The following is a 21,132-nucleotide window of genomic DNA, read 5'->3' on the forward strand; positions in this document are numbered from 1 at the left end:
TGTGTAAGCAATATTCCAACAATATCACGGCGATGGCTTCACACATTGTAACAGTGTGGGAAATCGAACCCGGACTTGCGAACGAACGTGACGAGCGAATGCTTTAACCACTAGGCTACCCCAGCGCCAAAATATAGCTGTTTCCGACAGAACATCTGACACTTGCTAGAGGTTAGTTGAAAGGGTTTCTCGGACAGATTTGCCAAGTTTTTACACACATTGTGTAGTTTGAAGGTGCAGGACCAAACTAACCGCAGGTAGTTTGTCCCAGGAAGAGAAATACAGTACATCCTCTAATAGATGCCCCAAGCGTGTATACATGAAGACATTATAATCACCTAGGACCCGTCCCACAAAACGATCGTAGCCCTACGCTTGTCATTAGTGTATGTTAAAGTATGGGAGCTACGGTCGCCTTTGTGGAATGGGGGCCCACAATTATAGTGAAGACCCGATAGAGAAGTGAAAGACGATCGTAATATGCATTCTTTAACACATACTTACGACAATCGTACCGCCGCTGACATCTATTTTTTCACTGTAAGTAAGGGACTTTTCGTTGTGAGGTTCCTAAATTGGGATAATGCATTTACTTTTTATCTAGGCCTGGCTTGTATCAGAGACCCGGTCGTCTTTTCGAGTGTGAGTGAGTAAGTTTGTTTATCGCCGCTTTTAACAGGATTACAGTTATATCACGGCGTGTCAGCTTGATGTGGGAGGAAAGCCCGAAGTGATGCAGGTCTTAGACGCTTACCACTTTGCTGAAATCCACGAGCATGGGTATGGCGCTGACAAACCTAGGAACATAATACGGGCGAACCGGGATTCGAACCAAAATCATTGGTTTCTGGCGCGCTCAAGGGACGCAACTCTTCACAACGAATTGCGGCGCCTTGGACGACTGGGCTACCCGGGTCCCCTCGTCTTTTCGAGGAAGGACGTAGTTACCGAATTTGAGTGAACTCGCAGAAATTCGTCAAATGGGTATTTTACCCCAGTAATACTGACCAGGTTTGTCCATACGAACCCGGGGAATTTTGCCCTTGGAATACTAAATAGGTATGTCCCGACCAACCCGGGGTATGTTGACCTGGGAATAATACAGCTGTGTGTCCATACGAACCGGGGGAATTTGGCCCTGAAAATACTAAATAGGTATGTCCCGACCAACCCGGGGTATGTTGACCTGGGTATACTACAGCCGTGTGTCCATACGACCCCGGAGTAATTTACCCAGGGAATACTAAACTGGTATGTCCATACGAACCCGGTGTCGTTTGCTATTGGATTACCAAATAGGTATGTGCATACCAACCCAAGATATATCCCTGCCCTAGTAATACTAAAGAGATATGTCCATACGACCCAGGAGTAGAGTATGCTTCAAAGGGAATACTAAAGAGGTATTCATACGAACAAGGGGTAAGTTGCCGTTGGAATACTAAAGAGGTGTATCTTTACCAAAAATATGCCGATACAGCATAGTTTCGTCAAAATGTATACAACTTGCTATAAATTGCCAGACTCAATACTAACCCTGGGCTGTTTGCCCCAGGAATACTGTAGAGGTATGTCCTTAAGGGTTGCAGAGGACCGTAGAGGAGGTTCATCAAAATCTATACAGGCTTGCTATAGTTTGAGAGGGGTATGTCCAATACAACCCCGGGTAGTTCGCTCCAGGTATAGCGGAGTCTCTCCAGCAACTTGTCCTTGTAGCCATGGATGACGGTGTCCTCCACCCTGGTCTGGCTGTCTTCCGGGTTCTCCCAGTTTCTGTAATGGTGGAGGAGGGCATCAGATGTCGACACGCGGTCTGTGATGAAGCCAGGCCGCAGAGCCCAGATGTTGTGAATACCCACAGTTTCCACACGAGAAGGCACAATAATATACTTGGAACGTTGAAAGTAGTTGAAAGCTTTGTTCTCTCTCAACACATTCAACAGCAGGATGGATTTGTATTTCTCCGCGTCACTCCTTCCGGCAAAGTCCTTCGAATACTTAGGCCAATCTTTCCGGAAGAAGTTACACCTTATGATGAAAGCACCAATGTTAGGGTTCTTAGCTACCTTTTTCTGCACCATAGACGTCCAGTTCTTTTCTGCTTTGGGGATGACGAACTCATCCATGTCTGTGAATACCAGATATTTTGAGCGGTGTAAGTTTCGGTACACACAGTCATTCAAGGCAGCAAGCTGCGCAAAATAGTGCACTTCCGGTTGCCCGCTTGGCGGCCATGTGTCCACCTTCATTGGAAGATGCCACTGCACTACTTCCGCAGATCCTTCCGCAACATAGTGCTTCAAGACAGCGTCTACGTTTCTGCCCGTGCTTTGATTATAAAACATCACCATCCCTGCCCCCATCAGTTTGTTGAATTCAACCATTTCCACCAGCTCATACGCTCGGCTGTATCTAAAATTGAATGGGGTCACGCACACTGCAAATTCATGAGACGCTTTCTCAGAATGTATCACCGGCAGATAGTTCGTTGGAGGTTCGCAGGATTGCCTTGCAATGGAGACAGCATATGGGCGTCGCTTTTGAGGTAGGCCACACTTCAGGTACACCGCCCCGTATCTGAAACACACGATACATTAAATTAGAACTGATTATCTCGGTCTCAAATCACCTGTTTTACATATAATACAGTGTTGATGCAGTAAAGGTGAGGTGAGGTGAGGTGAGGTGAGGTGAGGTGAGGTGAGGTGAGGTAAAATTAGGTTTAACATCGCGTCCAAGATTATTGCACTTATGCATGCACGTGTGTGTGTGTGTGTGTGTGTGTGTGTGTGTGTGTGTGTGTGTGTGTGTGTGTGTGTGGCTGCTTGCACCAGTTCGGACTGATGCCGATTTTATAGAGCTAGCCATCCATACCACGCGGCAGTTTAACATGAATACCCCACTCAGCCACTCAGTGCATGTGTTTGTGAGGCTGCTTGTACTAGTCCGGACTGATGCAGATTTTATAGAGCTAGCCCACCATACCATGCGCCAGTTTAACATGAATACCCCACTCAGCCACAGAATACTCCGTGCCGACCAGTCCTTGCTTTAGCCCCTTAATGCCGAGCGCCAGACAGACAGGGTAACAACAAGTACCATCTTTAAACGTCTTTTGGTACGACGAGGCCGGGCATCGAACCCGGACCTTCCGCCCTTCGGGCCTACGCTCTACCACTAGACCACGGAGGCGGTCGATGCAGTGAAGTGATTAATACATGTGACATTAGGATAAGGATAAGTGTCAGTCTCAGCGTGCATGACTCAGATCATTAGAATTTCTTTTGTCTGCCTGCTATAAGATAATGTAGAACAATTGAGCAGTTTACGAATCACGACGACACTCTACACATGACAATTTTTTTTGCATCAATGTTTGTCACCAGAGGAATATTCTTTATACATATTTTTCATGTTAAATATTCTTCACGTATATGGTGAGACAAAATAGTTCGTCAGCTTAATGTGGGAGGAAAACCCGAAGTGATTCAGGTTTCTGACGTTTACCACTTCGGTGAAACCCACGACCACGGGTATGCTGCTGACAAACCTAGAAACATAATCGGGGCGAACCGGGATTCGAACCCACAATCATAGGTTTTGGGTGTGCCAAAAGGACTCAACTCTGCACAGCGAATTACGCCGCCTCAGACGGCTGGGCCGACCGTACCCCCTGTTCCTTTGGAAGAGAAGGCACAGAGCGTCTGGCAACGGGCAACCAAGAACGTTGGTCACAGCAGCGTTACGAAGTTACGAAGTATTCTCTTCCATTTTAGCATAATTCTTTCTTTGTACCACGATGAAATCTGACTCTAATTTCCTGTGAACCCTATCAAATAAAAGCTCTAAAAAGAAGATGTTTAAAACATTTCCAGAACTCAATAGTAATTTTCATTATGGATAAAAGATTTCAATTCAACACCATTAACATGCGAAGTCATATTATGTTCCTATACATAAGTTTCAGTTCCTTCGGTCCAGGTGAGCTAAATATATTTTCTTCCCAATGTCAAAGGTTTGCCCATATATAAGTTATTTGCCTTCAGACAAACATGGTTTTGGCTATGCTTGGAGATGTATTTGTAACAAAGTATAACCAATCATGGTTAAAGACCCGAACATCGAGAACTCATTTTTAGCACAAACGCCTGCAAAAAAAGTAATATGAAGATTTATAAATAATAAAATGTCTGACAACTGAAGCTGAGAGGATGCATAACGCAACTCGACCTCACAAAGAAATCCCATATCAAAAAGCCATGTTCAATTCGGAGAATATGTATATGGCGAGAAAGAATGGCCCGTCATCTGATATTCCCCTGGAAGCAGAAGGCACAAAGCGTCTGGCAATGTACTGTGGGAGCATGTCGTTACAACCCCAAGTGTTGGTCTCACGCTATCGGCAGCGTCGGTAACGAGGTTTTTCGAATGCATTCTTTCAAACAGACGGTCAGCTATTGACGTTATTTGAAACAGTTCGTGACATATTATCGTGAACGACATCACTTTCTGTTATGCTTGAACGCCATACGTCGTGCCATGCCCAATGGTGAGGTGAAGTGGGGTTTATAACTTAACCTCACGTTCGAGGATTTTGCACTTACATGTTTGTGTTTGCCTGCGCGTGCGTGCGTGCGTGCGTGCGTGCGTGCGTGCGTGCGTGCGTGCGTACTGATGCTGTTTCTGTATTTCTGGACTATTAATGCCGCAGCTTGACATGGACACCTCAATCAGATTTTTGCACTAACATGTTTGTGTTCGCCCGTGCGTGCGTGCGTGCGTGCGTGCATGCGTGCGTGCGTGCGTGAGAGGTTGCGTGCGTACTGTTTCTAGTGCTGGACCGCTAAGAGACAACGCCGCTGCTTGATACGGATACCTCAATCAGACACGGTATACTGACCCGTGATCTTTTACCATATTTTGGTATTACGCGGCCGGGGATCAAACCAACGATATCCCCCCACCGGGCTCTATCCACTACAGGGGGCACGGGTGGCCCAGTCGTCTTAGGCGCCGCGATTCGCTGTGCAGAGTTGCGTCCCTTGGGCACGCCAGAAACCTATGATTGTGGGTTCGAATCCAGGTTCGCCCCGATTATGTTTCTAGGTTTGTCAGCACCATACCCGTGCTCGTGGATCTCACCGAAGTGGTAAACGTCTGAGACCTGCAACACTTCGGGCTTTCCTCCCACATTAAGCTGAAACGCCGCGATATAATTGAAATACTGTTAAAAGCGGCGTTAAACCCAACTCACTCACTCACATCTATCCACGCCCCCACGGAGGCCGTATCAACACAATAGAACGATGCAGACACTGATACGTACAGCAGTAACCACACACTCTGAAGACGCATTAAAACAGCGCATTGTTTCACCCGTTGCCTAAAGGACTTGGAAACGTCACTGAGTTTCCCTGTCCCTAGTTATTCAGCGCCTCATAGCCTTCAGCTGCGGGACAAAACCTCTCAGTAATTCCAAGTTCAGAGACATCTGTTGTACAATGTATCGATCCAACCAAACCGCCAGGTAACCACATCTGTATTTCCAACTTTTCAAACATTATTCATATTTCTGTCAATATGAAAAAGCGGGAAATTATTCACAAGCAACGACGAGCCTATTTCCAAACATTCTAGAGTCTTTTTCTGAATTTCAAAATGTTTCAACACAGCACTTAACACATAACAAAATATATACATAAACAGTAAAATATACGAACCAAAATTGAAATATCTTGAGCTTGAAAACAGAACTTGTTTTTTTATATCCCATACTATGTGTACGAATCACATTCCTTTGTAATCTCCTTCTGTTTTCAAAACTTTCTACTGGCTAGACTTTTTCTTAAGGGGGGTCGAAGGCCAATATCGAATTCCTCACAACAAAACAATTCCTATGTAAAATGCAGCCCCAGTAAGCCCTAGCCGCCGTTTTTACCCAGATATACACCAGAAAAAAAGAACAGAAAAGAATAGTTCCCTTTCTAAGTCTGAAAGTGGCATTGATTTTCGATCAGTCTCTTGTGATCTTACATGCTGTGAAAGCATATTGTCTCTTAGATGTGCTTGTGACTCGGTAAATTCGACAAATTCCGTGACAAAAATGCATATTAATTTCCTGGTCTAGTTTCTCAATTTTGTGAAGATCTCTATCAAACTGATAGAATGGATTTGCAGATATTCAACGTGTGGCAGTATATGTATTACGTTTTCACAAAGGCGTTCACAAAAATATTTCCTGTTATCAATTTTTTTATAGAATAAAGGAGAAAATTAAAGAATACGATTTACTTGAAATTACTTCACACAACCTCTTAATGTCTTTAGCATTCAACAAAATTGTTTATAAAAATAAAGTACCTTGAAGTCCCAAATTATACGCCGACAAATTATAACATTATACCTCATTATTCACAAAGAAACCAATTGTTCAGAATAGCATAATATAAATGACTCAGTTATGGAATTTAGTGACCTTCGGGGTTACTAAGAACGTCTTTATGACCGTATGAAATCCTACTTTAACGCCTTTCTATCATAGCCATTAAAACCTAGATGCATTCTTAAAAATCGGTACCAGAAATTATCCGCGAGGAAAATTATCGGAAACAATATCAATAATTCATAGGGCCTCGTGCTTTCTTTGACATTAGGATATATTGTTACACATTACCGAGGAGTTGGATATTACTGTACCTATTGGCCGCCATTTTAACTTGGCAGTAACACGATCGCAGCACATATCGTCTCTCTGACATCCCAGAGGATGCAACAAATGTCAGCCAATTTAGTTAGAGCGTCGTAAAACGAGTTGAGCCGGACATTTAGACGCACAGTTGCGTGAATCTGACCTATGCAGCTGGCGTTCAGTCCAAAATATATGTCCAGAAGATAGAACTTGAGAAAACTGAATTTAAAGACGGTTTGAATATTGAAGCGATAAGATGGAAAACGTATCCATGACGCAGATGAATGTCACGGCGCGTTGGCGAGTAAAGTAGAATTTCAGACAAGCTACCATTGATGAAGGTAAGCTCCTGACCCCGAGGGAGAAAACGTGGGTCAGGGTATTGGGGACAGCGTTGAAACGAGCACAGGGTCAGAGGGGATGGTTCAGGCTTGATTGTGTGGATTATGATTATTGATTCTGGAGACAACACAATAAATAGGCTATTAGTACCAGTCAAAGTATATCGATTTCACGAGTAGGGGTCCGTTAGGCTAGTGAGCTGGTTTCATCCAACGACCACAGTCGATGGTGATAAAGGTCCCCCAGGGCCGCGATTGTTAGATCCCTATCGTCCTAAAATAATTCCTAATTCACCAATACCATTCACACATGACCCGTTCCCGATTTGGCTTCATTAAAATTCGACAGACGGGGGTAACAGACGGATATCAGAGACTCAGTTGCCGCAACGTCGTGTATTCGTCTGTGTTGCTTGCAAGATAAAAGATCTTGGCGTTAATGACTTGGTACTGAATACACAAATGAAGACATCAAGAGTTTGGCAAAGGAGGCTGTGAAATGTTCAATTTATCTGAGGCCCGTGAAGACCCGGGGTAGAATAGGTCTTCAGCAACCTATGCCTGCCGTAAAAGGCGACTATGCTTGTCGCAAGAGGCGACCAACGGATGGATGAAGCCATCGCCGTGATATTGTTGGAATATTGCTTACACACTACTGTGTAACCCCTCAATTCGAAATCCCGGTATAGTTTAAGACTATTTTACTGACATGCCCCCAGAACGTAAACAGTCTAATGTCTCGAACTACTGAAACTCGACAGATGGTCGATGGCCAAGAAGCAAGTAAGTAATATAAGTAAGTAATATAAATAAGTAATTTAAGTCAGTAAGTAATATAAGTAAGTAATATAAATAAGTAATATAAGTAAGTAATATAAGTAAGTACTATAAATAAGTAATATAAATAAGTAATATAAGTAAGTAAGTAATATAATAAGTAATATAAGTAAGTAAGTAAGTAAAGTAAGTAAAAGCACGAATAATAATATTCCATAGTATACCATGAAGCATGCCCAGGACATCACACAAATACAACTCTCTCGTCAACGGATCAGTGTGCTTAGTAATAACCACCAGGGAGGACATTATCATCTGATCCTACCGGGTACCCTCTCGCTGACAAGTGAGTGAGTGAATATGGTTTTACGCCGCTTTTAGCAATAGTCCAGCAAAATCACGGCGGGGGACACAAGAAATGGGCTTCACACATTGTACCCATGTCAGGAATCGAACCCGGGTCTCAGGCGTGACGAGCGAACGTTTTAACCACTAGGCTACCCGACCGCCCCAGCTGACAAGTGAACAGTTGGACATGCATTCACTAAATTCAAGTTCTATTGCCTGTATATGGATGAATGTAAAGCCCCTTTGTCAATAACCAATTCCCCGTGACCTAACTGCAACATTGTTAAAAGCGATGTAAGCCCCGTGCACATCGCACTGACAAAGAAATCCAAACTTTCATGTGCACTCGGGAAACAGAAGACCTGACAAGAATTAAATTCACTACACATATCTCCAGCCACTGAGGAACTCGTCAGAACTTTTTCAAACATGCAACGACGGAGAACATACACGCTAGCAACACGAGAAACAAGACCGCAGCTACCTGACAGCAGACCTCATATTCAAACACGGAGTCTTTAATGAACTTTGTGAAGCGAGGCTGCAATTGAATCACACATACGAGATCAATCTTCGAGTCCTATTCCGAACATGTAGAGTTACATGGACAACTGATTCATATAACACTCAAGTCGTCACAATCGATTTTCAACATCATGTGTGGACATTCAATATGCACCGGGCCAAACGCCACCCACATAACAGTGCAGCCTGTCGATGCTCAGTCGCTTATATTTGCCAGACGCAGGCCATTAGATCGACTTAAACATTGATAGTGTTCATGTGCAAGTGTAAAATATAACCGACGCGTACATCTCTCTATCTTCATCCAGCTGCATCTCTTCAGGCTTTCCTCCAACATTGACCGGACACGCCGTGATATAACTAGAACACTGTTTCAAACCCGTGAAGATTCGGGGTAGAATAGGCCTTCAGCAACCCATACTTCCCGTAAAATGCGACAATGGTTGTCAAAAGAAGCGACTAACAGGATCGGGTGTTTAGGCTCTCTGACTTGGTTAATGCATGTCATCGTATCCCAATTGCGTGGATCGATGCTCATGATGTCAATCACTGGATTGTCTGGTCCAGATTCGATTATGTACAGACCGCCGTCATAAAGCTTGGATATTGCTGTGTGCGGCGTTAAACAACAAACAAATGAACTTTTGAGGTTTTCGTGTCATGGTGGTTACTTGGTTAATGCATGTCATCGTATCTCAATTGCGTGGATCGATGTTCATGATATCGATCACAGGAATGTCGGGTCCAGACTTGATAATTTACAGACTGCCGTCATATAGATGGAATATAGGTGAGTACGGCGATAAACAACAAAGAAACGAACCACGAACTGTTACTATTTTCAGGAATAAATACAATCTCCCAAAAGAACTGTCAGTGTTGAACACGCAAATCTTGTCCACATCTGAAAAAAATACTTCACACAAAATCGAGTACTTCATGTAGAATCTTGTGTAGCAATCCTGATCTTCGATCAAACTGATCGAGAAATATAAGCGCGTTAAAGTATCTTAGAACAGCTTAGGAGTCAAATTGGAACAGCAAAATTAAGGATCCAGGATCTCAAATAATCTATTCTGTAGTATTCATAAAAGAATACGGATCTGTATGGAGATCTATTTAAAAGACACATTATGTTGCCTCTGAGTCGCATTCCGTGTTTCATCTTACGTCCGAGCGTCAGACAGGAAAACGACAAGTGCCATCTTTTAACGCCTATTCGGAATCAAACATCTGAACGTCCGATCTCCGAGGATACGCTCTGTCCATTAGACCTCGGACGTGGCGTGAAATGAAATATTCAAAGTCCAACAGAAGGAGAAAAACAGTCTCTTATCATATCCATCGTATTAAACCAACTGCGTTTACAAATCACCCGTACAGCGAATGTACTGTACTTGCATCACCACACTCTACGCAAATCGATAAATATAGATCAATTATCGATCCAATATGCTATCCTGAACATATCAACGAATATCTGGATTGTCTTTCGCCACAGGCATCTGTGCCGTATCAAGCAGTTCAATCACAGTCTCCGTATGTTACGTGATTTCTTCAGACGAATATCCGCACATCCAAATCGCTTGTTAACAATACAAGCAGGAGGCTTCAATACAATCGTGTCATTACCCCTGGAGACTCCCGAGCGGCTTACGTGATCCATATCTCATGCTTATATGAATATGAATACATTATAATTCGCCGACAGGGTCATCCCACCCCAAAGGCGTGGACCACGTGTTCCATCCTACTGGGCAGGTTGCCAGTGGCTACGGTGGAGTGAGACTAAATGAAGTTTAACGTCGGGTATAGATTATTTCACTCGTGCAGTGACTTGCTTACCCGCGAAGAACCGGGATAGAATACGTCTTCAGCAACCCAGGCTTGCCGTAAAAGGCGACTATGCTTGTCGTAAGAGGCGACTAACGGGACCGGGTGGTAAGGCTTGCTGACTTGGTTGATGCATGTCATCGTATCCCAACTGCGTGGAAACACATGATTTCTCCCAACCAAGTAAGGGAGCCTGACCACCCGATCCCGTTAGTCGCCTCTAACGACAAGTATATCGCCTTTTTCGGCGATGGTTGCTGAAGACTTATTCTACCCCGGATCTTCACGGGTCATGTTAACATGGGTACACAACAGATTATTCCGAGCCTGCCAGTCCTTGTTTTATACCTTTAATGCCGACCGTTTGGCAGGATAACAACCAGTACCATCTTTAACGTCTACTGGTATGACGCGGCCAGGGGATCGAACCATCGACCTTCCGATCTTCGGGCAGACGCTCTATCTACTAGATCATGGAGACGGTTAAGCGGCGACGGCATAAACTCTACCTACCAGCCACTTCAGACACATACAACTTGATATAAGCACAGTGCTGTATTCTGTTCAATTGATTTGCTTTGTAGACCAAACAACGTACATCAATAAACACGACTGGCAATAACTGAAGTAAATGCGAGTAAGTGAGTGAAGATGTCGCCTATCCCTGTATCCGCGTCATATGACGGCGAGGGCACACCCAGAATGGACTTCCGACATTGTTCCCATGCTGGCAATCTACCCCGGGTGTCCGGCGTGTCTAACGAACGCTTTAAACATTATGATTGAACGAACGCTTAAAATATTATGACTGAACGAACGGTTTAAAACATTATGACTGAACGTTCAGAACGCTTTAAAACATTATGTTTGAACGAACGCTTTAAAAAATTATGACTGAAAGAACGCTTTTAAACATTATGAATGGAACGCAAGAAATTTGGTAGACTTTAGTGAGTGAGTGAGTGAGTGGGTGAGATTGGTTTACCATCGCTTTGAAACCCACGTGTGTGTGAGCGTGTATGGTTTAACGCCGCTTTTAGCAATATTTTAGCAATATCACGGTGGGGGACACCAGAAATGGGCTTCACACATTGTACCCATGTCGGGAATCGAACCCGTGTCTTCGGCGTGACGAGCGAACGCTTTAACCACTAGGCTACCCGACCGTCCCTTGAAACCCACGACCACGGACTACTATGATAAGACAGTATATGGGTGACTCTGGGTTTCAAACCAGTGGATCCTGGCCAGATAAGGGGCCTAGCCATCCACGTCGATTGCCAGCGCCCAAGATTATACTGGGTTATCCATGCAAGGTATTAGAAAACGTCAATGCCTGAGAATAACCAGTTTTGATTATCCGACGAAGCAAAATGTGCCGACGAAATGACAAAATAGCAGTAAAAATTACATGAATGGATGACCGAAAATCAGTGATGACAGCAGCTGTTCGCGAATTAAGATATGGAATCGAACCCGGGGGTCGATGTGACGGGCGAACACTATAACTACTAGTCCACCCAAGTGCCTCTGACGCACAAAGAATGTCATAATCTTTCCATCTTTCAGACAGTCTATACCCATCTGTGTAAGAAATGACGTTCAGTTAAATGCCCAGCTATATCATTCTGTCAAAGCAAGGCGATAAAGCAAGGATGTTTTAAGGTCTCCTTCTGTGGGCACTGAAACCAGTTATATGCCATGACCATCAGCGGAGTACTATCTCAAAAGCCCATCAACGCCGAGAGTGATTTAACCTTTAACCCATGCGGGGTCCCACAACAGCTTGACCTTCAGCCTGAGCCAGTTTTCACCACTGAAATCCCCTAAAGTCCCGCAGCTTCTGTCGCGGACAGTTAAGTTACTGTTATTCCCTCTCGAAGCGAGATTATTAACTATCAGACTCGATATTGATTTGTGATTCGATCACACGACTCTTGATTTCGATTAGACTTAGCAGTCTCCAGGGGGAGACAACCCAAACTGACAGAGCCAGGCGTGACAATGATCGTACGGAAGGTCGCTCGCGGGACCCGCTATTTGAAATGACTTCAACGTGTATATAGCTACCTCCAATAACTCCTACTCTTGGGAGAACATTAAAGTCTGTGGATACGAAGAAGTGGCTATGGCTTTAGTATACATATAAATTATATACGTCTCAAGGACGCGACTGTGACTGCAGCATTCAGTAAGAACAATGGACTGTTGTCTTTGAGCAGCTGTCATGACACTTTTACACAGAGGATTGTAGAAAGAAGGAAAGGGGTCTACACGACGAAGAAATGTGCGTCCAGTTACACAAAAGGTATAGAATAGACGAAGAAAAAATACATCATTCCGAGGGAGTATGGTTTTACGCCGCTTTTAGCAATATTCCAGCAATATCACGGCGGGGGACACCAGAAATGGGCTTCACACATTGTGCCCATGTCGGGAATCGAACCCGGGTCTTCGGCGTGACGAGCGAACGCTTTAACCACTAGGCTATCCGACCGCCCTATCATCCCGAGGGACGCACAATAATTCTCACTGAACGAAAAATAAAGATCCCGTAATTTAAAGTATTTATCAAAACCTACAGTACAGTACACTACACCGTTTCATTACTTTACAGGGCCCCGTTCCACAAAGCAATCTTGGTGCTGAGACTGCCGTAAGTCCATGTTAAAGTATGGGAGTTACAATCGTCTTAGCGCAACGATCGCTTTGCCGGACGGGGTCCAGGACCCTTGAAATTATTTACTGGATCCCCTGGATCTCTAGTTGTGCAGGTTAAGGTATCACCCTGAAGGAAACTAAGACCCTTCAAGAATCTGTATTGATTGCAATGGAAGGGGGTAAGGTAGCCAACAGTGCTTTGCGAAATTTAATTCCGCTTTGCAATTCCCAGACATGATCAAATTTCGATGAAAATTGTCAGCAAATTCACACAACCATTACTTTGCTTGCTTTACTTAATTACATCTACTTCTTGCAATCGGAGCGCGTTCGTTTTGATATACACCCGGATGGTATATGATTTCAAATGTCCTCCACTAACGAGTCTCCAACGTGTGTCGGCATTGTGAGACATTAACGTCGTCAAATTGACAATAAGAAGTTCTTGGATGAGAATCACGTCTCAGTTGGGGCTTCAGCCGGAATCAGTAACGTGAGACATGCCTTCAAGCAAAGCAAATACCATTCTTGATTTGAGATTGACAAAACCTTATTTCGACTGGTCTGTCTAGGGACCTATGATTAACGCACAAATTCCATACAACTTGATATTAACTCTTATCAGTCTTGGCTGTTTGGATAGACAGCTGGAAAGGGATCAACGTCAAGGACAGCATACATCTTCCGGAGTCCTATGTACGTATCTACTCACACATTCCCTGTAGGCAAATCGGTGTATATGGGTAATGTAGGCAAAAAAGGACGTGACCTTAAACTGAAGTACTTGTACTTCACGGCTCTCATTGCACTGGTGGGGGCACGGGTGGCCCAGTCGTCTAAGGCGCCGCGATTCGCTGTGCAGAGTTGCGTCCCTTAGGCACGCCAGAAACCTATGATTGTGGGTTCGAATCCCGGTTCGCCCCGATTATGTTTCTAGGTTTGTCAGCACCATACCCGTGCTCGTGGGTTTCACCGAAGTGGTAAACGTCTAAGACCTGCATCACTTCGGGTTTTCCTCCCACATTAAGCTGACACGTCGTGATATGACTGGAATACTGTTAAAAGCGGCGTTAAACCAGAATCACTCAATCACTCAGTGCACTGGTCTTCCGGAAATATATGCAAGTTGGTTTAAGTGTCATTGGTAATATGACCTTTGTCCATGTGAATTGCTATTTCCGCAATTAGGTTCATGACTCCGGTAGTATTGTTTCTCCAGTGTTCGTGAGACTGACTTTCAAACTACATTTAACTCTAATGTACCTCTGTGTTCATAGCTTTTAGTGATCAAATATTACGTATCACGAAATCTCTATTGTTACTGGGTATATAATAATGTTATTAAATATTCATTATCACTGAGTGTGTAAAGTTAATCATTTACATACATTATATGTACGTATGTATGTATGTATGTATGTATGTATGTATGTATGTATGTATGTATGCATGCATGTAAATGTGGGAGAGAGAGGGAGAGAGAGAGTGTGTGTGTGTGTGTGTGTGTGTGTGTGTGTGTGTGTGTGTGTGTGTCACAAACCTTATCCATGCAACATATGTTTCAGAATAGATCTTGATGAATGCGTTTCTAGGTTTGTGCTCGTGGGTTTCACCGAAGTGGTAAACGTCTGAGACCTGCATCACTTCGGGCTTTCCTCCCACTTTAAGCTGACACGCCGCGATATAACTGGAATACTCTTAAAAGCGGCGTTAAACCAGACTCACTCACTCACTTTTGATGAATGAATGAGGATTATTGCAACCAAATTGCAACATTACAACATCACGGCCGGGGACACCATTAATGAGTTTCATAGAATAGAACCCTGGTCTTCGTCAATATGAACACGCGCTTTAACCACTGAGCCACCAAGACCCAAACCTCCCCTCCCTACTCCCACAGGGAATCTTGGTTAGAAGTGGTCACCACCACCCTATGCTAGTCAAAGTGGGTTCCATTATACCCGGGCATCATAATATCAATCCCTGGTTTGTCTGGCCTAGCTAGGCTCTTTTCTTGACACGGCGCCAATAGTGAGTGAGTGAGTTTGTTTTTACGCCGCTTTTAGCAATATTACAGCAATATAACGGCTGGGGACACCAGAAATGGGCTTCACACATTGTACCCATGTTGGGAATAACAGGGTTTTCAGCGCTCTAACCACTTGGCCATCCGACCGCCCCCACGGCTCCAAATGCGGCGTTAAACAACAAACGAACAAACAAACAAACAAATGGGACAACCACAGTGACCCTTCAGAAGTGGTGATCCACGGAAGGTTGTGTGATACTCGCGATGCCGGACGAGGCGAGTCCCACTTATCAAGGCACTAGCAAGGATCAGGACAGAGGGGAATCTCTCCACACATTCGTCCACTGACCTTAAACATATTGGTATCTAATATATTCCCAGCAATAGATATTAATAAGAGTGAATGTTTGTTTGTTTGTTTGTTTTTTAACGCCGCACTCGGCAGTATTCCAGTCATATGACGGTGGTCTGTAAATAACCGAGTCTGGACCAGACGATCCAGTGATTGATATCATTAGCATCGATCCACGCAATTTGGATCGATGCGTACTTCAACCAAGTCAGCGAGCCTGACCACCCGATCCCGTTTGTCGCCACTCACGACAAGCATAGTCGCCTTTTACGGCAAGCATGGGTTGCTGAAGACCTATTCTAGCCCGGACCCGCCTGACCACCAGACAAGCTAGGTTGCTGGGGATCAATTGAATCCCGGAACTAGAAAGGAAATACTGTTCTCATGACTCAACTCAGCAGGAAAATGAAATCTGGAAACACCACTGGGGTAAAAAATACCATTTCAAAACAGAACAGTGTCAAAACGAAAGTCATTCACCGCAGAACATGCTCATTGATTCATCATCAGCTACGAATCCTTCCAAGAATTACCCTCCTGTGGGGTCCGACGGAACAGCTTGGTCGGATGACAAAGCATTTTCAGTTTTCCGTGGACATTGGTACCCAATACCGCGTGCGTTGCTTGAATCGGAGCTCCGGAAGATCCCATCTGAACAATAATTCCCCAAACGGCGGGAACGGACTGATAGTAATCACTTGAAAGTTTCCATCAAATTAGAAGTTTCGAGAATGGTAAAACTATGGGCAAAGGTCTGCCCTGATACACATACCAGATGCAGTGAGGTCTAAACTGGTTCCAGTGTTGGTTCGCGGCCAACATACTTACACACAACCAGAACAAAGGAGTGAGTGAGTGAGTGAGTTGGGTTTATCGCTGCTTTTAACAGTATTCCAGTTATATCGCGGCGTGTCAGCTTAATGTGGAAGGAAAGCCCGAAGCGATGCATGTCTCAGACGTTTACCACTTCGGTGAAACCCACGAGCACGGGTATGGTGCTGACAAACCTAGAAACATAATCGGGGCGAACCTGGATTCGAACTCACAATCATAGGTTTCTGGCTTGCCCAAGGGACGCAACTCTGCACAGCGAATCGCGGCGCCTTAGACGACTGGGCCACCCGTGCCCCCCAAGAAAACACGAAGACGAATGGGAAAAATCAGAGCCGTTCAGTTGATATCTTTGAGTAGGGTGGTTTCACAGGAATTCACAGGAAGGGGCGTTCGTTCACTGGTAAAGAAAAGAAAACGAACCCAATCCAAATCATTCCAAAAGATGAATGTCAAGACAAAAGCCTCTCGACAGGCTAAACCCAAGCTACATATAAAAGTCTCAGATGGAAGCTACAATCAAACGAGTAAAGGCTGAAATAAAGGCTGAACCTAACAGGAAGAACTCAAACCACCACCGGAAGAAAAGGAGACAACTCTGATGAACTGCAGTAGTGCTCTGTTGTCGTCGTTATACATCTTCAGTCACACATAGTGTGGGAACATGACTCTTTTGACACTGTTTTTTTACATCAGCAAGCTGAAGACATCAACGCCTGTATGAAGGAGTGTGTATAAAATAAGTGTTGCAGCTGTTTCATAGGACAGTTGCCAATTCTTACTCATGATGAATGGGAGGGTACCTTGCCGGGAATGTGGTAAAACATTGTCCAGAAAGGATGCTCTGTCCAGACACAAGAGGCTTATTCATAGCAGGAAAGATGTGAATAGTCTGCCCAAAAGGCAGATTACACTCACAGAATCTCGCATGGCATCATCAACACCGTCGCTGCCGCCGCCGCCATCATCGTCTTCATTCACACTTTCAACACAGAAGCCTGGTATCTCAGTGAGCTAGCACTATAAATCGGCAACAGTCCGCACTAGTACAAGCAGACACACAAACACACACACGAACATGCATGTCGCTATATAAGTGCAATAATCTTGGACGCGACGTTAAACCCCATTTCACCTCACCTACAGAAGGTGAGAAAAAAACACAAGGCTTTGATGTAATAATCCTCTTCTGAAAAATATAAACACCTGCCTTGAATAGACGCCGGGACCCTCCGAAATAAATAAACGCCGGGCGTTTTCCAATGATTTACGGTACTTACTATACACCCTTTAAAGGACTGTATTTGTACGTCTATTAAACCAACATTCACTTGAAGAGAACCATTTTTAAGGTTGTACTGACCCGTCACCCGTCACAACGATCGCGATATTCAACGGAAACACGCGAAGTTCAACGGAATTTACGACACATCGTCCCCCATAACTAACTTAGTTTAGTGAATACACGCAAAAATCAATAGTTTCCTCAACTGTCGAACACCGGGGCTGCGCCATGACAATCTCAAAGAGGGTACATAAAAGCTTTGTTTCCTAAATGTCCCGTTAGTGTTCGCGAAGCACTTACTCAAAAACTGGCCTCTCCGAAGAGCAGTTTGAGAAGCGAGGCCATCTTTGAGTGACTCTTTTGAAAGGCGGCGACGTTGCGTCAGTGCTTCAGCTGGTGTTGGAGTAGTGTGGTATTATGGCGATAATGTGCTGTTGCTGAAGCACCATCACAAGAGCAACCAGCGCACGAGAACAAAACCTCAACGAGGATGCAGCGACAAATGGAGCAACGTGGCTCCACCGTGTACAAATTGAACTAAGCCCCAGAGGGCGAGGACGAGCATCAGCGTGTTTCTGTCTCTGAGAATATGTGGGTCTTGTTGAGATGTGTGAGACTCTCCATGTGTCTCTAGGAGATGTGTGATAATACTTATACGTGTTCAGTGGGTAAGTGTGTTTGATCCCGAGTTGCGGTAATGTGTTTGTAAGATTTATTGGAAAATGCGTTCGGAATGATTGCGGCCTTGAGACAGCCGGCGTCAGTGAGTGAGTGAGTGAGTGAGTGAGTGCAGAAAAATAAAATATACATGCTTAAATTATTATTTGTTTGTTTGTTGTATAACGCCGTACTCAGCAATATTCCAGCTATATGACGGCGGTCTGTAAGTAATCGAGTCTGGACCAGATATCAGTGATTGACATCATGAGCATCGATCCACAGAATTGAGATACGATGACATGCATCAACCAAGTCAGAGAAAATATTTCCCTGTGATTGCGTGAAACCCTATTTACTCACTAATACAACGCTTCTGATACAGCGGTCCATGTTTATTTTCCCTTTAAATGGCAAGATACTGGACGTTCTTGCGGTTCATTGGCTCATTGTGTTCTCTATGTGCAACTATCCTTTATTTAGTAATTTAAAGACCCGTGAAGATCGGGATTAGAATAGGTTTTCCGCAACCCATGTTTCCCGTAAAATGTGACTTTGCTTGTCGTAAAAGGCGACTAACGGGATCGGGTGGTCAGGCTCGTTGACTTGGTTCATGCATGTCATCGATCCCAATTGCGTGGACCGATGCTCATGATATTAATCACTGGATTGTCTGATCCAGACTCGATTATTTTACAGACCGCCGTCATATAGCTGGAATATTGCTGAGTGCGGCGTTAAACAACAAACCAACCAACCAACCAAGTTAAACATGAATACCCCACTGCGGCACAGCATACTGACTCTGAGCCGACCAGTCCCGTAATGCCGACCGCCAAGCAGGGTAAGAACAAGCGCCATCTTTGAACGTCTTTTGGTATGACGCGGCCGGCGATCGAACCCCGGACGTTCCGCCCTCCGGGCGTACGCTCAACCACTAGACCACGGAGGCGGTCTTGCGTGGAAAGATTACCGGGGTTATAAGACATGGCGATGGACCCTTTATATCACTATTTTTCTGAAGTCGAGTAAAAGTGATGTAAGCCTTTCAGCATCAACTGATGAAACCCAGACATGGACCGACTGACAAGAAAGTTTTCATTCTGAATCCCTCAAACAACTGACACTATTCGATTAGGGACATTGATTGTCTGCCTGTTGAGAAAGAACAATATAAAACTCTCGACGTTAAAAAGGAGCGCGTTGTGTTTGGAAGTTATCCTGCACTAAGGCTTTGTTTACTCCCCCTGAACTTAGACATGGTCCCCCGATGGTGCCAGCAATGTTGGTTGCGAGGCGACGATGGTCAATAATTGAACAAAAGAATATAGAGAAACCACGAAGTAGCTGACTCCCCATAAGCACAAACGGTGTTATAACAGTCGCCTCTCGAGACTCAGCAGCGTTCGGTTTTATCAAACGATTGCACTGAATCGTTCAACACCGCCATGACTAAATAATTGAATAAATGTACAATCGAAATGTAATTCAAACTAAGTAGGCGCGTCTTGGGTGGGGTGAGGTGAAATGGGCTTTAACGCTGTGTTCAAGAATATTGCACTCATATAGCGATGTGTGTGTGTGTGTGTATGCGTGTGCGTTTTTAGTACAAAATTGTGATGTGCTTAAGGTGAGGTAAAATAGGGTTTAACGTCGCGTCCAAGATTATTGCACTTACATAGTGACGCGCGCGCGTGTGTGCGTGTGTGTGTGCCGACTTTATTGTGCTGGCAGACTGAGATACCATGCCGCAGTTTAACATGAATACCCAAATTAGACACAGTATACTGACTCCGAGTCGACCAGTCCTTGTTTTAGCCCCTTAAAGCCGTGCGCCAGACAGGGTAACAACAAGCACCATCTTTTAACGTCTTTTGGTATGACGCAGCCGTTGATCGAACCCCGGACCTTCCGCCCTCTGGGCGGACGCTCTACTACTCGACCACGGAGGCGGTCGATGTGCTTCAGAGTAAGTGTGAAATTATATACGTCATTTTGAAGGTGGTAAAATGGATTTTAACATCGCGTTCAAGATTATTTCACTTATATAGCGAAGTGAATGCATTCACGTATGTGTGTGGCTCTTTGTACTAGTCTGGACTTATGGCCGTTTTTATAGTGCTATGAAACTGAGATACCATGCCACTGTTTAACATGGATACCCAACTCAGACACAGTATACTGACTCCGAGCCGAGCAGTCCCCGTGTTATCCCCTTTATGCCGAGCTCTTAACGTATTGGTATGACGCGTCCAGGAATCCACTACACCACGGAGACGGTCTTGGCTAAGACAAATGTGGCTGTCGCAGTCAGCTGTGCAGAGTTGCGTCCCTTGGGCACGCCAGAAGCCTATGATTGTAGCTACGAATCCCGGTCCGCCCTGTTTATGTTTCTAGGCTTGTCAGCACCATACCTGTGCTCGTGGGTTTCAATAAACCTGCGTCACTTCGCCTTATTGCTCCACGTTGTATTCTGACGACACACTGCCAAGTACCATTGAACCCTAAACACAGTATTTGCACCTGGACGAACAGCTAAGACAACAATTCTTAAAGTGTTTAAATAGAAAAACATAAAATGAGACATAAAACGCAGAAATATCATGTTCGTCGATGTTTTAATATCTACACCTGCGCGGTGCATGTTTCATCAAAAGCAAAATAATAATTTAATGTACTTAATACGATATAAGTTACTCGATAATAATAATAATCGATATCACCTGCAACCAATATGACACGATGCAGATGCAATGTGGACAATGAACAGAGAACTGAACAATCACACACCATATACCGGTC

The 21,132-nt window shown here is 44.4% G+C and overlaps 1 protein-coding gene across 1 annotated transcript in view; it reads right to left on the reverse strand.

The window, feature by feature from the left end:
* Window positions 1-294: 294 nt before the first annotated feature.
* The window catches only part of LOC139446648 (uncharacterized), a 66,182-nt gene continuing 45,344 nt past the window's right edge, over window positions 295-21,132 (reverse strand). Inside the window, exon 2 of the mRNA XM_071227925.1 lies at window positions 295-2,577. Coding sequence (XP_071084026.1) covers window positions 1,617-2,577 — 961 coding nt within the window. The 3' untranslated portion in view covers window positions 295-1,616. The remainder of the gene's footprint in view (window positions 2,578-21,132) is intronic.

The sequence above is a fragment of the Haliotis cracherodii genome, unplaced genomic scaffold, assembly GCF_022045235.1.
Source record: "Haliotis cracherodii isolate W230 unplaced genomic scaffold, xgHalCrac1.p SCAF_10, whole genome shotgun sequence".
Taxonomy (NCBI): Eukaryota; Metazoa; Mollusca; class Gastropoda; order Lepetellida; family Haliotidae; genus Haliotis; species Haliotis cracherodii.